Source organism: Ctenopharyngodon idella, chromosome 3 (assembly GCF_019924925.1).
Source record: "Ctenopharyngodon idella isolate HZGC_01 chromosome 3, HZGC01, whole genome shotgun sequence".
Lineage (NCBI taxonomy): Eukaryota > Metazoa > Chordata > Actinopteri > Cypriniformes > Xenocyprididae > Ctenopharyngodon > Ctenopharyngodon idella.
The window spans coordinates 41854669-41872526 of record NC_067222.1 but is presented as its reverse complement, the minus strand read 5'-3'; the positions used below and the strand labels follow the sequence as shown (position 1 = coordinate 41872526).

At 45.5% G+C, this 17858-nt stretch overlaps 1 protein-coding gene across 1 annotated transcript; it reads left to right on the top strand.

Annotated features, from left to right (window-relative positions):
• The first annotated feature begins 5541 nt into the window (after positions 1 to 5541).
• On the top strand, positions 5542 to 10476 carry LOC127508306 (uncharacterized). The gene has a single exon (XM_051886093.1). It carries the CDS (start codon positions 5846 to 5848, stop codon positions 6710 to 6712), a length of 867 nt encoding a protein of 288 aa, XP_051742053.1. The 5' UTR covers positions 5542 to 5845; the 3' UTR covers positions 6713 to 10476.
• The last annotated feature ends 7382 nt before the right edge of the window (positions 10477 to 17858 follow it).

Genomic DNA, 17858 nt, shown 5'->3' with positions numbered 1-17858 from the left:
TTTCACCACATGGGGAGTTTAATCAAACACACCTGAACAAGCTAATCAAGGTCTGAAGGGTTGCTAGAAAGCTATAGGCAGGTGAGTTTTTATCAGGTTTGGAGCAAAACTCTGCAGGACTGTGGCTCTCCAGGACCGATGCTGGAGGGTAACATTCTATAACAGCCTTTTTTTTTTTTTTTTTTTTTTTTTTTTTTTTTTATAATAAGTAAACAGCTTAGTAAGTAAAACAGCAGGCATTATTCCTCAATAATCATGATCACATCACATGTGTGACGTCTACACTCTAAACAATGCTGGGTTGTTGCTTAAGCAACAATAGTGGTATTTTTTTATTTTTTTTTTTATGATAAAATACTTCCTTATATGACAACTTAAAATGCATACACATTTGAAAGGAGCAATATTGACTCAACCAGTGGTGTTTGGGGCGGGACTGTTTATTTCTCTGACCAATAGCAGTGTCATTATTTTTGCAATTCTTGTGATAGAAATATGTAGGGGAGAGTGGGGCACAACGCTTTTTTGATTTACTCAGTTTGTGTAAATCTACTTAGGGTTCAGAGAATTTTTTTTTGTTCCACATTAATTTCATACATGTCTTGTACAAATACTGTATGTGGCTTCGTTTCATTAATATAGTGTATACTTTTTTTTTTTTCTTTTTTTTTTACTTCAAAAGAAGGGAAGTGAAATGTGACAACATGCCCCATATAGCAGATTTGGAGATTAAAATAATATCAGATTTGTCTAATTTTAAATAAACACACACACACACACACACAAAAAATAGATTAAAAAATTTACTTAAGAAATTTACTTTGAATAAATGTTCAACGATATCTCCCAAAGATTTCTGAATTTTTGCACATTTTTTCTCTCTATATATTGTCGATATGGCAACTAGTAAATACACAAAGATTCATCAAACTAGCATATGTGCAAGTATTTAAACCATGTATTACAAACTAACCCTGCGTTAGGTTGTGCCCCACGCTCCCCTACAGCATGCATGTTATTCTGAACATAGCCTTGAACTTCAAGGTGTGTATGTTTTAAAAGTCAGTCAGGCCAACTTCACATTTAAGATGTTTTTTTGTTTTTTTTCCTTCTGAAGAGAGATGGACGACAGGTTTTCATCAGAATATTACACACACACCGTGTGCTGTCTGCATAATTAGAGTGATTTATTTTGTCCAATCAAATGTAATGTTAGAAACTATAGAAACAAGTCAAAAAAAAAATATTACTGAAGCACAATACCTGCATCAATCCAGTAAGTCCGGCTCTATGGCAACCATTCTAGAGATATTTTTACACTTACAGACAGGGAGATTAGAAGGTGAAACACAATTCAGCTTAAAGGGATAGTTCACCCTAAAATGAAAATTAAGTCATCATTTACTCACCCTGGTGTTGTTCTAATGCTATAAGCCCTTGTTTCTTTTATGCACCACAAAAGGAGAATTTTTAAAAAATGTCCCAACTTCCGCTCGTCCATATAATAGCAGTGAATATCAACATCAAGCTTTTTAAAAAAGACTCAAAAGTATCACAGAATGATCACATGCAACAAATGTTGAATATTTCAAGTGTTCTGGGGGGTGTATGATATGAAATTTAACATATTATTTAATGACATTTTTTGATGTTGCGTATTTATTCATTTTGATTTCTCACAACTTGTGTGCTTTTTCTGGTCGAGACGGAGTGAACTGCGGTGCTGACAGTGTCGCACGAACATGCATCCGTGCACAGAAGACCAACGGCCAAGGTCAGGATTTTCATTAAATAATACATTAAATTTCATATTGCATACCCCAGAACACTTGGAATATACGACATGTGTCACATGGGATTATTCTGATATGTAAGCAACTGTTTTTAACATTGATAATAATAAGAAATGTTTATTTAGCATCAAATCCTCATATCAGAATGATTTCTGAAGGATCATGTGACACTGAAGACTGGAGTAATGATGCTGAAAATTCAGCTTTACCATCAAACATCAAATAAAGCAAAATGACATGGATGAAAAACAGTTAAGTAGTCATTAGGTGCCATGTTCATTACAGCAGCATCTCGGAGATCTGGAATAGATTAATTAGTGGAAGTAATTACTCCCCTACCTGTGTGTGACGTCATTAACAGCAGTCCTATATTCTTGAAATGAAAGATGTGCAACCATGTTACTAAAGTTGTGACTAGTTGGTTAGTTCCTCCAACAAAGCATCATAACATGGTAATTAATCAGCGAGTTACATTGTTGTACGGAAAACGCACCCCTGACCAGCTGACGAGTGCACAAACCCCTCTAAAATCATCAAACCAGACCAGCCTAACTAGCTTGATGGTTTAAACAGTGACAGCAGAGCCTCGGGATATGTGTCACTCCAGTGGGTGTGATAGACCAAAAGTCAAAGTTGGTTTATTGCCATTTTTCTCCTGTGCTATAGAGGAAGGAATACAACACTGGCTCAGTTCCCTTTCAGTCGGTCACGTTCGACGTACGTCAGTAGTGACCGACGAATTGGGATATCGCTAGAGAGCCCTATCAGCTTCGAGTGAACTACAACAGGCCAATGGAGTTGGCGTGCGATATTTGCATAATGCGCACCGCCCCCGCCAGGTGGTATAAATAGGGGAGCAGATGCAATCGCACTCTGTCTTTCGCTTCGGAGCCATCTAGTGTGTTTCCAGCCTCAGACTTCAGTGAATTCTCAAGCTAAAAAAGAAAGGAAAATTTCTTCTTCTTGTGTTGGTGTGACGGCACTTCAGCGAGGTCGCGAGCTTCCCGAGGAGCCTGAGCTTAAAGCTCTCAACTGCTGTTTTTACAGCACACAATTTCCAATTCCCAGCATTGTGTCTGTTGCGATTTGGGCCGGTTCCTCCGTTGTGTTCGGGGAGTGGTGTACCCGAACACATCGTGACACTCCCTGTGTGCTTCAGCACAAGAGAGCTGAATTTTTCCCCTCCTAAAAGAGCTTCACAGACGAACCCTGCGTCTTTTTCAAGATGTCATTTCGTCTGTGCGTTACTGGATGCGGTCGTTCATTGGTCCCCGCTGACGGCCACAATCGCTGCATCACGTGCCTGGGCGTTCAGCACGCTGAAGCAGCTTTTGTGGATAGTTCATGTTCTCACTGTGGGAACATGACTATTGCAGTGTTGAGATCGAGACTCTCGTTCCTTGGTTCTCAGGGAGCGGGGGTCCCCTCCCCTATGCCCCGTGCCGCCGTTTTCTCTGGCTTCGGCCGGGGTGACGGTGCGCCGGTGTGTAGGCAAGGTGATCTGAGGATCACGGTCAGGGCTTCCCCGCCGAGCGCCGCTCCGCGGGCCCCTGTCCCCTCTACCTCACTGCAACCGGTGGTGTTGCCGACTGAGCGTGCTGGTCCCTCTACGGAGCGACCAGCCGTTTCTTTCGGAGCACCGGCGGATGACTGCATGTCGATCGCGGCATCGGAAGGTGAGCAAGAGTCCTCGGGAGATGAGGACTCGGCTGCGTTACCTCCCTCCGGGACCGTAGCGTTGTCCGAGCCTGATCCTGAGTTGACGGCTATGCTTTCCCGGGCTGCCGAGAAGGTCGGGCTCGTCTGGAACCCTCCACCGTGCCCAGAACCTTCTCGGCTCGATGATTGGTACCTCGGGGCGGCCCGCGCTGGTCCCCAGCGCCCCGCCCCGATGCCATTCTTCCCGGAGGTGCATGATGAGGTGACCAGGTCCTGGCGGACGCCCTATAGCGTTCGTGCGAGACCTGGTCCCTCGTCCGCCTTCACCAACCTGGATGGCGGGGAGGCTAGGGGATATACGCGGATTCCCCCAGTCGAGAGGTCTGTTGCGATGCAACTGTGTCCAACGGCCTCTGGCTGGCGCGGTGAGCCGCGTCTCCCATCCCGGGCCTGTAAATTCTCGTCAGGCTTGACAGAGAAAGCTTACAGAGCCTGCGGGCAGGCTGCCTCCGCCTTGCATGCCATGGCCCTTTTGCAAGTTCATCAGGCAAAAGCGTTGATGGAAATGCCCCAGGGAGGTCTTGACCAGCAGCTGCTTGGGGAGCTGCGTGCCGCCACGGACCTCGCCCTCCGGGCGACTAAGGTGACGGCACGTTCTGTTGGTCAGGCGATGGCCACGCTTGTGGTCCAGCAACGCCACCTCTGGCTGACCCTTGCTGATATGAGGGATACCGACAAATATCGGTTCCTGGACTCCCCCATATCACAGGTCGGCCTTTTCGGCGACGCAGTAGAGAGCTTCGCCCAGCAGTTCTCTGCCGCCCAGAAGCAGGCTGAGGCTATCAAACACGTCCTGCCCCGGCGGTCCGCTGCTGCCTCCACCCCACCGCCGGCAGCACAGCCTCAGCCAGCTCGTCGCCGAGGACGCCCGCCTGCGTCGTCCTCCGCCCCTGCTAAGTTGGCAAAGCAGCAGCCTACACCAGCCAAACAGCAGGGTGCCGGTTGCGGACGCGGCGCCCAGCCCACTCAGGCCAAGCCAGGTGGCAAGAGGTCGAGGAAGACGCAACCCTGAGACGGGCGACCTGGAGGGGAAGGTTCCTGCTCTTCGGGAGAGGACTCCATCGTCTCTCCCACCCCCGGAGGAGGGCCGGGGGGAATTTGTGAAATTGTCTGTCCCGCCGCTGGCTCTCCGGAGTCCAGCGGTACCCACTTCATCACAAAAAGAGCAGTTTCCCAATCCTCCAGGTCACAAGAGACTGTGGCTGTCAGCGCGCGAGGCTCCGCCTTGCCACTCGCAGCCCACTCTCACTTCGCCAGCAGGTCCCAGTGTGATGGTCGAGGCCGCCCCCCAGCCGTCTCCCATTCACACTGTCACCTCGCAGAGTCTGACCCCACTTCGGGCCGCTGCGCCGTCCGAGTCGGGTTCCAGCACTCTGCTTCGCTGCCCCACCCCCGGTGTGTCTGTGGTGCCTTTGGTCCCGCTGGCTCGGTGTCTGGAAGCCTGGATAGCGCTCCCCAGCCCGTCCCGCTGGCTCATTCGCACTATCAGACTCGGCTATGCGATTCAGTTCGCCCGGCGTCCCCCGGTCTTCAGGGGTGTCCACTACACTCAGGTGTCCCTGGACAATGCACCTGTTCTCCGGGCGGAGATTGCTGTCCTCCTGGCGAAGGATGCAATCGAGCCGGTCCCTCCAGCCGATATGAAGTCAGGGTTCTACAGCCCCTATTTCATTGTACCAAAGAAGGGCGGTGGGCTACGGCCAATCCTGGATCTGCGTGTCCTGAACCGGTCCCTTCTCAGGCTGCCGTTCAAGATGCTTACGCAGAAGCGCATTTTCGAATGCGTCCGTCCCCAGGATTGGTTTGCAGCGATCGACCTGAAGGACGCGTACTTTCATGTCTCGATTCTGCCTCGTCACAGACCCTTCCTACGGTTTGCGTTCGAGGGTCGGGCATATCAGTACAAAGTCCTACCCTTCGGGCTGGCCCTGTCGCCCCGCGTCTTCACGAAGGTTGCGGAGGCGGCCATTGTTCCGCTCAAGGAACAGGGCGTTCGCATCCTCAACTACCTCGACGACCTTGTCCTAACTCGATTGCTCCTGTCTGCCTCGCTGCTCAGATTGGTTTGCGTCTGTAACTCCGTATAGCTTTGTTTTGAATCTCTTACTTTTATTCATTGTTGCTTATTTTTTTATTACCTTATATGTAATATTGCCTACCACACTAATCTGACGTCGCTAGCTTGTAATATTTGAATCTAAATCGCTGTTACAACGCATTTGCATTTGCAGCGCTAGCTTGTTAACTTGTTAACAGTCGCTCGCGCGCTCCTTTTTCAACGCGTTCTTCAAACAGCTGTGGTAAGTCGGATCAGTCTACAAACACGGTGAGTCATGTCATCCTCTCCCAGCATTGCTACCTGTTCCATTTGCCACATGTTTACCATAGCTCTCTCTGTCAGCGACGAGGGATTTACATGTCATAAATGTAGGGAAATAGTCAGGCTGACAGAGAGAATCTCAGAATTAGAGACACGCATCCAAACTTTAATCGAGGATAGTAAGAATGCAAGGGCTTCAGATACTGTTTTGGATGCGACTAGCTTAGTGAACTCTGTACATTGTTCGGTTCCGGCTGTAGAGCCCGCGCAGCAGGGCACTTGGGTAACGGTGAGGCGGCCTAGCCGCGGAAAACACCACTCTTCCGTTCCAATAAGAACATCAAACAGGTTCTCCCCACTCAGTGATACACCCACTGAGAATCCTGTTGAAAGTGCCCTAGTTATTGGCGATTCTATTACACGGAACGTGAAAATAGAGACACCAGCCACCATAGTCACATGTTTGCCGGGAGCCAGAGCACCTGACATCAAAGCAAATTTAAAAGTGCTGGCTAATGCTAATCGTAAATACTCTAAGATTATTATTCACGTCGGCACTAATGATGTTCGACTTCGCCAGTCGGAGATCACTAAAATTAACATTAAAGAGGTGTGTGAACTCGCAAGTACAATGTCAGGAGAAGTAATTTGCTCTGGCCCCCTTCCTGTTCGTCGGAGTGATGAGATAGTTAGCAGATTATCATCACTCAATGGCTGGCTGTCTAAGTGGTGTCCGCAAAATAATATAGGTTTCATAGATAATTGGAAAAGTTTTTGGGGCAGACCTGACCTGTTAAAAAGAGATGGTATTCATCCCTCCCGGGATGGTGCTGCTCTTCTCTCTAGTAATATGGCACATAGTCTTAGAACTGAAACATGACAAACTGGGGCCCAGGTCAGAAAGCAGACAGACTGGCTAAACCGACCGTCTGCTAGCTGCCTCACGTTACAGAAGTCAGAAAATTCAGATAACTCTCAACACATAGAAACTCTTACACCTAGATATTTTCAAATAGAGACTGTGTCTGTACCCCGAATTAGTAAAAACAAAAAACTTCCAAACCCATTTAATGGTAAAAATTTAATTGATGTTCAACAAATAAAAAATAGAGATAATAATGCTAAACAAATGATAAAACTCAGGTTGTTAAATATTAGATCCCTTTCTTCAAAATCACTTATTGTTAATGATATTATCAAAGATAATAATCTAGATGTGCTGTGTTTGACAGAAACTTGGCTAAAACCGGACGATTACATTACTTTAAATGAGTCTAGTCCTCAAGGTTATGATTATCGACACAATGCCCGTCAGAAAGGCAAAGGGGGAGGTGTTGCTGTAATCTATAGTAATATTTACAGTATTAGTCAGAAGTCTTTCAAATATAATTCCTTCGAAACTATGGTACTTTACGTAACATTATGTAAGTTGACATTTGTGCTGGCTACTGTATACAGGCCACCAGGACACAATACAGACTTTATCAAAGAATTTGCTGACTTTCTATCAGAGTTAGTACTAGCTGCAGATAAAGTCCTTGTTGTTGGTGATTTTAATATTCATGTAGATAATAAAAAAGACGCATTAGGATTGGCATTTGCAGATATTCTAAACTCTATTGGTGTTAGACAACATGTGTCAGGACCCACTCATTGTCGTAATCATACTTTAGATCTAATATTGTCACATGGAATCGATATTGATGCTGTTGAAATTCTGCAGCAGAGTGACGACATCTCAGATCATTATCTAGTCTCGTGTATACTACATTTAGTCAAGGCGGCTAAACTGCCTCCATGCCATAAATATGGTAGAACCATCACTTCTACCACTAAAGATTGCTTTATAAATAATCTTCCTGATCATTTTTATCGCCTTAGCATACCAGACAGCTTAGAAGACCTCGATGTTGCAACAGAAACTATTGCCTCTGTCTTTTCCAGCACATTAGACTCAGTTGCTCCTTTGCGTTTAAAAAAGATTAAGGAAATTAATCCAATGCCATGGTACAATGACCACACTCGGGCCCTAAAGTTAGCAGCCAGAAAAATGGAGCGCAGCTGGAAGAAATCAAAACTAGAAGTATTTCGTATTTCGTGGAGAGAGAGAATGATTGAGTACAGAAAGGCCTTAAAATCTGCTAGATCTGCCTATTTCCTGTTTCCAAAGAGCACAGCAGTAATGACTTTATGAACTTCTTTACTTGCAAGATTGATAATATTAGAGAAAAAATAATAACCATGCAACCGTCTACTACAGTATCGTGTCAGATAGTGCATTGTAGTGTCCCTGAGGAAAAATTCAATTCATTTACTGCTTTAGGAGAGGAAGAATTGTCTAAACTTGTTAAATCATCAAAATCAACAACATGTATGTTAGACCCTATACCGACTAAGCTATTGAAAGAAATGCTTCCAGAGGTCATAGACCCTCTTCTCAATATCGTCAATTCATCTTTATCATTAGGATACGTACCAAAAACTTTTAGGCTGGCTATTATTAAACCTCTTATTAAAAAACCACAACTTGATCCTAGAGAATTAGTCAATTACAGGCCGATCTCAAATCTCACTTTTCTGTCAAAAATACTAGAAAAGGCAGTATCATCACAGCTATGTTCCTTTTTAGAAAGAAATGGTATCTGTGAGGATTTCCAGTCAGGATTTAGACCGTACCATAGTACTGAGACTGCTCTCATTAGAGTTACTAATGATTTGCTCTTATCATCAGATCGTGGTTGTATCTCTCTATTAGTGTTACTGGATCTTAGTGCAGCATTTGACACTATTGATCACAATATTCTTTTAAATAGACTCGAAAATTATGTTGGCATTAGTGGAATTGCATTGTCATGGTTCAAATCATACTTATCTGACCGTTATCAGTTTGTAGTAGTAAACGAAGACATGTCATATCGATCACAAGTTCAATATGGAGTACCACAAGGCTCAGTACTAGGACCGTTACTGTTCACTCTGTACATGCTACCCTTGGGAGATATCATTAGGAAGCATGGCGTTAGTTTTCACTGTTACGCTGATGATACTCAGCTCTATATTTCTTCGCGCCCTGACGAAACTTACCAATTCACAAAATTAACGGAGTGCATAGCTGATATAAAAAATTGGATGACCAGTAATTTCCTACTACTAAATTCAGAAAAAACAGAGATTCTAATTTTTGGACCAAAAACTTCTTCACGTAATAACCTAGAATATTGTCTAACACTTGATGGCTGCTCTGTTAAGTCTTCGTCGTCAGTTAGGAACCTGGGTGTGCTCTTTGATACCAATCTTTCATTTGAAGGCCATGTTACTAGCATCTGTAAAACCGCATTCTTCCATCTTAAAAATATATCTAAACTACGACATATGCTCTCAATGAAAAATGCAGAACAGTTAGTTCATGCGTTCATGACCTCAAGGCTAGATTACTGTAACGCTCTACTGGGTGGTTGTTCTGCTCGCCTGATAAATAAACTACAGCTCGTACAAAATGCAGCAGCTAGAGTTCTTACTAGAACCAGGAAGTATGACCATATTAGCCCAGTTCTGTCAACACTGCATTGGCTTCCTGTTAAACATCGTATAGATTTTAAAATCTTGCTAATTACTTACAAAGCACTAAATGGTTTAGCTCCCCAGTACCTGAGCGAGCTCCTAATTCATTATAGTCCTTCACGTCTATTGCGATCTCAGAATTCAGGCCAGCTGATAATACCTAGAATATCAAAATCAACTGCAGGTGGTAGATCCTTCTCCTATTTGGCACCTAAACTCTGGAACAATCTTCCTAGCATTGTTCGGGAAGCAGACACACTCTGTCAGTTTAAATCTAGACTAAAAACGCATCTCTTTAACCTGGCATACACATAACACATTACCAATTTATATTTCCAAATCCGTTAAAGGATTATTAGGCTGCATAAATTAGGTCAGCCGGAACCGGGAACACTTCCTATAACACCTGATGTACTCGTTACATCAGAAGAAGAATGGCATCTACGCTAATATTAGTCTTTCTGTTTATCCCGAGGTTCACCGTAGTCAACCGGATCCGGGCCGTATCCAGGTGAGACCAAGGACCTGCACCTTGACACGACCACAACGCAGCCCTGAAGTATCAGCAGAGATTGAGTCAACTAGATCATCCCCTGTGAAGGCCTCATTGACACGACAGCCACGACACAGTTCCTCAACAACCGTCCATACCGGCGTGATGAATACGATCCTCAATTGGATGGAACTGAAATAAATACTTTTAATGTTGCGATCCTATTGGACTTATGATAGCAACCTGAATTGTAACAAAGCACTGTTGGCCAGAGGAGAACTGGCACCCCGACTAAGCCTGGTTTCTCCCAAGGTTTTTTTCTCCATTTTAACACCAATTTGCCACTTGTCTGCCACCTGATGTCACCTGATGGAGTTTGGGTTCCTTGCCGCTGTCGCCTCTGGCTTGCTTAGTTGGGGACACTTGACTTGACATTTTGATATTCAACAGTGCTTTTGATCTGCCTGCATTGACACTATTCTTTAAGAGCTGCTGTGCAGCCAAACAATGTACCAGTTATCAATGTAAAGCTGCTTTGACACAATCTACATTGTAAAAAGCGCTATATAAATAAAGGTGACTTGACTTGACTTGACTTGACTGGCTCATCCTGGCCAGCTCGCGGGAGCAGTTGTGCGAACACAGGGACATGGTGTTAGCTCACCTCAGTCGGTTGGGTCTTCGGGTCAACTGGGACAAGAGCAAACTCTCCCCCGGGCAGAGGATCTCTTATCTCGGTATGGAACTGGATTCAGTCGCCCGGACTGCGCGCCTCACCGAGGAGTGCGTCCAGTCAGTGTTGACCTGCCTGAGTACGCTCAAGCGCAGGACAGCGGCCCCACTGAAACTCTTTCAGAGGCTCCTGGGGCATATGGCATCCGCAGCCGCAGTCACGCCGCTCGGATTGCTTCATATGAGGCCGCTTCAACACTGGCTCCGCGGCCGGATCTCGAGATGGGCGTGGCAGCGCGGTACGTTCCGTGTCCCCGTGACACCGAACTGCCGTCGCACCCTCACCAAGTGGTCGGACCCTTCGTTCCTGCGGGCTGGAGTTCCCCTCGAACAAGTGTCCAGGCATGCTGTGGTCCACACAGATGCCTCTGCCACAGGGTGGGGGGCCACGTACAACGGGCATGCAGCATCGGGTCTGTGGACGGGGCCCCAACTGCATTGGCATATCAATTGCCTCGAGTTGCTAGCAGTACGTCTTGCGCTGGGCCGCTTCCAGGAGCTGTTGACAGACAAGCACGTACTGGTCCGCTCGGACAGCACTGCGGCCGTTGCGTACATCAACCATCAGGGTGGTCTACGCTCCCGCCGTATGTCGCAACTCGCCCGCCATCTCTTGCTATGGAGTCAGAAGCATCTGAGGTCGCTTCGTGCCATTCACGTCCCAGGCGTGCTCAACCGTGCAGCCGACGAGCTCTCACGGCAGCCTCTGCTTCCGGGCGAATGGCGGCTCCATCCCCAGGTGGTCCAGCTGATCTGGCAGCGCTTCGGCGAGGCACAGATAGATCTGTTCGCCTCCCCGGAGACTGCCCACTGCCAGTTGTTCTATTCCCTGACCAGCGGCACGCTCGGCACGGATGCCCTGGCAATCAGCTGGCCCCGGGGCCTACGCAAATATGCGTTTCCCCCAGTGAGCCTTCTCGCACAGCTCTTGTGCAAAGTCAGGGAGGACGAGGAGCAGGTCTTTTAAGTGGCTCCATATTGGCCCACTCGGACCTGGTTCTCGGACCTCACGCTCCTCGCGACAGCACCTCCCTGGCCCATTCCTCTGAGGAAGGACCTCCTGACTCAGAGACGGGGCACCCTCTGGCACCCGCGTCCCAACCTGTGGAAACTCCATGTGTGGTCCCTGGACGGGACGCGGAGGTTCTGAGTGATCTCCCGCAAGTGGTCGCAGACACCATCACTTCCGCTAGAGCTCCTTCTACCAGGAACCTCTATGCACTGAAGTGGAACCTATTCGTCGAATGGTGTTCCTCTCAACCAGAGCGAGAGGACCCTCGATCATGTTCGGTCAGAACCGTGCTTTCCTTTCTGCAAGAGGGTCTGGAGCGAAGGCTGTCTCCCTCCACCCTCAAGGTGTATGTTGCCGCTATCGCCGTACATCACTATGCAGTTGATGGTAAATCGCTAGGGAAGCACGATCTGATCGTCAGGTTCTTGAGGGGGGCGAGGAGACTGAATCCTCCCCGGCCCCCCTCTGTACCCTCTTGGGATCTGACCCTGGTTCTTACATCTCTCCGGGGTCGTCCCTTCGAGCCTTTGCAATCAGTCGAGTTAAAAGTACTGTCCCTAAAGACCGTCCTCCTGGTTGCATTGGCCTCGCTCAAGAGGGTAGGGGACCTGCACGCATTTTCGGTTGACGAATCGTGCCTGGAATTCGGGCCCGGTGACTCTCACGTTATCCTGAGACCCCGGCCTGGATATGTGCCCAAGGTTCCTACCACTCCCTTTCGAGATCAGGTAGTGAACCTGCAAGCGCTGCCTTCGGAGGAGGCAGACCCAGCCCTAGCTTTGCTCTGTCCCGTCCGCGCTCTGCGCCTGTACGTGGACAGAACGCGAAGCTTCAGGACCTCAGATCAGCTCTTTGTCTGTTACGGAGGCCAGCAGAAGGGAAAGGCTGTCTCCAAGCAGAGGATGGCCCACTGGATAGTGGACGCCATCGCCCTGGCGTATGAGTCCCAGGGCGTGCCTTGCCCGCTCAGGTTGAGAGCCCACTCCACCAGAGGAGTGGCCTCTTCCTGGGCGCTGGCGCACGGCGCCTCGCTGACAGATATCTGTAGAGCTGCGGGCTGGGCGACACCTAACACGTTCGCTAGATTCTATAGCCTTCGTGTAGAACCGGTATCTTCCCGTGTACTCGCTTCCACCAGCCGGTAGACGCGAAGAGCCCGTTCTAGTGTCGGCTTGCAATGCCACTCCCGCCCCCTGGGCCGGATACGTGCATCCTTTTTACTCCAGTCGAGTTCCCCGCTTGGCGAACCCTGTCGAGTTCCTCCGCCTCCCCCTTCGGCTCGGACATTGCGGAGTGTCTGATGCCAGGCCAACCTCCGTCACCGACGTTGACGTTTGGCTGGGTTCCACATGTCGTGACCCCTCCACGTGAGCGGTCCCATGTGTGTATTTGTCCACGGTCAACTCCCTACGGCGAGCCCGTGTCTTTCCCTAGCAGAGCCAGCTCTGCTGTCACCTGTCAGATGAGTCTCCCCCTACCCAGGTGGAGCCATCCCAGGGACTCCATATGCGTACTGCCCACGGCCAGTCCATATGTGTACTCTCCACGTAAATTCCTCCCCTACGGGTGGGTAGTGGTCTCCGCAGCGTCCCCTACGGGTTCGCTTCCCCAGTGTAGTCTAGTTTACTTAGTGGGTATATCGGAACAGCAGTAGACTCTCTCGGCGTAAGCTCGCCCCCTTCCCCATCCCACTGGTGCGCCGGGTGGCTAGAGCTTGCGCTGGGCACTGGAAGGGGTTCATACTGTGGCGCTTTATTTGGGATCCCAATTCGTCGGTCACTACTGACGTACATCGAACGTGACCGACTGAAAGGGAACGTCTCGGTTACGTATGTAACCCTCGTTCCCTGAAGGAGGGAACGGAGACGTACGTCCCGTCGCCACAGTTGCTGTACCCTCGCTGTAGTGCGGACTAGATTGTCTCCTCAGCGAAAAACAGAGTGCGATTGCATCTGCTCCCCTATTTATACCACCTGGCGGGGGCGGTGCGCATTATGCAAATATCGCACGCCAACTCCATTGGCCTGTTGTAGTTCACTCGAAGCTGATAGGGCTCTCTAGCGATATCCCAATTCGTCGGTCACTACTGACGTACGTCTCCGTTCCCTCCTTCAGGGAACGAGGGTTACATACGTAACCGAGACGTTTTAAAACATAGTACCTCACTGTATACTGTCTAAAGCACTCACTGATTTGAAATGCTCTACATACACTCTTAAAAATAAAGGTTCTTTTTTGGGATCAATGGTTCCATGAAGAACCTTTAACATTCATGGAACCTTTCCATTACACAAAAGGTTCTTTATAGTGGAGGTTCTTAAGATATTTAATAGGTTCTTTACACTAAGAAAAACATGGTCCTCTTAAAAAACTGTTCACTGAAAATAATTCTTCTACGGCATCACCGTGAAAAGCCTCTTTTTTATAATTCTGGTAACTGTCGTCATGAGTTCGATGTTAGCACATTGTTAAGATAATGTGGTAATCTAAACAAAACTAAGTTTACGTAATTCTGTATTGTCATAACCACTCGTGTCACATTGTGCTTGGAACTGTACTTTAGCTCTAACAATATAGCATGACCATTTTTAACTTTTGTTGTGTTTTAAAGAAAGACTTGTGTGTGAGACTTCCTGTAAGACAAACCTATCACCTACATGGTCATTCAAAGACTCTATTGTTATTATTTCTCCTGCTGTTCATTACTCACCTTCATTGGATTGTGTTCCTGCTGCTTCTAACAATAATTTACCTGTTCATTGTTCATCTGACTCTCCTATAGTCATTGTGTCCAAGCCCTATTTTGACAGCCAGGAACGAGGAAGGTTCCAGAGGAGCTATGAGCGATCATTATTTATTATTATGAATTTTTTAAATAACCAAACCTAACCATAACCAATATAAAGGCAGATACCTTGAGCACAGTTGATGATGCTTGAGTGATCAAAAATATGTGAAGGAAGTGAGGATGCACAAATAAGAAATGAGAAGCACCCTTTATTTTAAGGTGTCCTTGTTACAGTGTAATTATTAATTTCAGTACTAAGTAATAATTAACTATGTACTTACTATAGGGTTAGGGTTTGGTTTAGAGTTAGTTGCGTGTAATTATGTACAATTTATAGTTATTACTAATTAATTACTAAGTTATTACTATAGTAACGACATGTAACAAGCACACTGTAAATGTGTTACCTATATTATAAACTTTACCATTACAAATGTGTAATTACAAATGTTTAAATACATGACATTTCAATAGAAATTACATATTTTAGTTTACCACAAATGCTTGTCAGTACATTCAGCAGTACATCTTAAATATAGTTCAAAGACAATAGAAGTAATTCTATAAATACTTTGATTCTTCAGCCTCTAGACTGACTCATGAGCAGCACCACAGTTCCTGACAGATTCTTACATTCTTCACCTCCATGGACTCTCACTCCACTGAATCCCAGCATGCACCTCTCACATGTGACTCATTCTAATTATATCCCTTTTAAGTGCAAAACAAACACCTCTTCGGGACAATTTCATGCCATCTCATGCTGGTGACTTCATTCGTCACCACAGCTATTTTTCCAAATCATAAAGAACAATAACCGGTAATTTCAATATTTATATTTCTTACATGTTATATAGTATAGTATTTTTATGTCTTGTGAGTGGACTTTTTATTATTATTATTTATTTATTTATTTATTTATTTATTTTTATCCGGCAGATTTTAACTCTTTTCTTTATTTTTGTCTTATGAAGATCACATTAAAATGGCCATCTTTTTCAAACCCAGATGCTTGGCCATTTTGTTCCAGAAATATTTAAAATATATATTTCTATAGCTGTAATTTCAATCACACAGTGTTGTTTTATACAATACTGTATATAAATTGAGGTATAATAATAATACATATCATTGCTGTTGTTATATTAAATATATATAAAATATTATTTTAAATATAATTTTAATAAATACTATTTTATTAAGGATGTGGCAGGAGCACCAAGAAAGAAAAATGTGTATATATAGAAGGTTGGGGAATATGGAACAGGATTAATGGCTTTGCTCTTAACACAATTAAGGCCATTAACCATATTCACAGCATGCTAATCTGAACCAATTAGCCTTTAATAAGCCACCCAAAGACGTCCTTTTTAAATTATGCTTGACCTTTTTACAGTTTATAAGAACAATTTAGGGCAAACATTAAAAAAACTCTTGTGTGGACATAAGAAGTCATCTAAAGCCATCAGAGTTTACCATCAAATGCAACATGATTAACAAAGACTTACAATGTGTTTTTAAATCAGAATGTTTGATGATTGAATAATGTTCAAAATCAAGCAAATTATCCACCTCTGAAAGGGCACATGATTTGAAAACTCTCAAGTGTATCTTGATGTGGGCTTTGAAATGAATTTTTAAGAAAGAAGGCGCATGTCATTGTGCACTAACAGAATGCTGAATCAAACAGAACAAGCCTCTTTTTTTTTTTTTTTTTTTCATAAATATTGAAAGCCGAAATAGCTTGTCTTGACATTACCATATTTCAATATCAACCTTTTCAACCTCCTTTTGCTACTTTGATGAATATGTCAAAGCTTCACTTCTTCCCTCTAACTTTCGATTTGGCTCTTCACTTTTTGCTCATTGAAGCTGCCGCTCACATGTTTATCCAATACCTCAACAGATTCCCTCTGATTGAACAGGAACAACAGCTGCTGGTGCATTTGAACACAACAGAAAGTTGAACCATTATGAAGAAAATATTAACCTGAATGAGCCTTAACATTTAAACATGCTTATTTCTACGAGACACTCCCTAGAGGTAAACATGAAAACAAGAGGGGACAAATAAACTGCATACTTTCAAACCATGTCTTAATTCACTTTGATTGATTGTTTGATACTGCACACAGAAAACACTTATCACAGCTACACAGAAATTGAAACAATCATTGGAAACATATTGTTATTTAACATACATTCTTACAAGTCTATCTTCTAAATATCAAAATATTAGCCTCTGGTAAGAAGAATTCGCAATCGATTTTAACCATGCCAAGGTAGTTTTTGTTGTCCATGTGATAAAAAGTGAAGGCTATCCCCAACAGTTTTAAGAGAAACTCAAATGTAGCACTGTAAAGGGGTAATGCATTCAGACCTTGCTTGTATTAGAATCCTTTGAACCAGCATGACCTTGTGGTTAATGAATTACACTTGACTGCCAGCGTACTTTCACCCACAGGGCGCCATATTGGGCAGAATCCAACATTGTAAGAGTCTCAGTGTCCTTTCTGATGCAAAGGCTCCAATTAGACTCTGTACTACATTTACTCTGCTAGTACGAAGATCTTCGAAAAATTAAATACCCTGAAGGCCATGGCTCTGATATATTTTAAACAGTTAAGGAGTAGTCACTGTCAGGATTATATTTTGTTCATTGTGTTTTGGCTTGGTTCTGTTCTGTTTCTGTCTCTCTGCCATGTGTATCCTGACCTAGTTTCCTAGTGTGTGCCAGTTAGTACCCTTAGTTACCAATTACATTCACCTTTTGGTCATTTGTTCCCTCATTTCTTCCTGTGTATTTAAGCCCTTAGTTTCCTTAGTTATCTTTGTTCAGTGTTCTGTGTTGTCAGTGTGTAGTCTCCATCTGGGAGATTTTGACACGTTTGTGGAGAGGGTGCTGGTGAATAATGAATCAGTGTTCACCATCTGCCCCAAGGAGGACATCACCAGCCCCACTCTGAACTCAGATCCCAGCTGAGCTAATGCCTGAGCCTGCCACTATGTAGAATCCAGACAAGAGGAGCCTGAGCCCCACAGAAAGTCTGACCAGGTGCGTGAGTCGGCAACACCGTGCGTACCAATGGGCGTGTTAGTGGAGTTAGTGGCATGGAGTGGAGCCCCGCCCACTCCTACCACAGAAGGTGAGCTGTACCTGGCCTCTGGGAATATTTGAGGAATTAAAAGAGGATGTTTACCTGATTCTCCCATCTCTCCTGGTTCCACCCAGCTCAAAGTCTCCTGTACCCCCGTTGGTTCCGCCCAGCTTTAAGTCTCCAGAGTTCCCAGCCAGCCTCCCTCTCCCACCTCCTTTTCCAATAATAGCCAGTTCCTTAGCCCCACCTCCGCTGGTTCCCTTCAGCCCCTCGGCTCTTCCTCTGCCACCTCTCCACTGTAGCGATTTACCCTAGGTATTCTGGTCTCCAGGTCCACTCAGT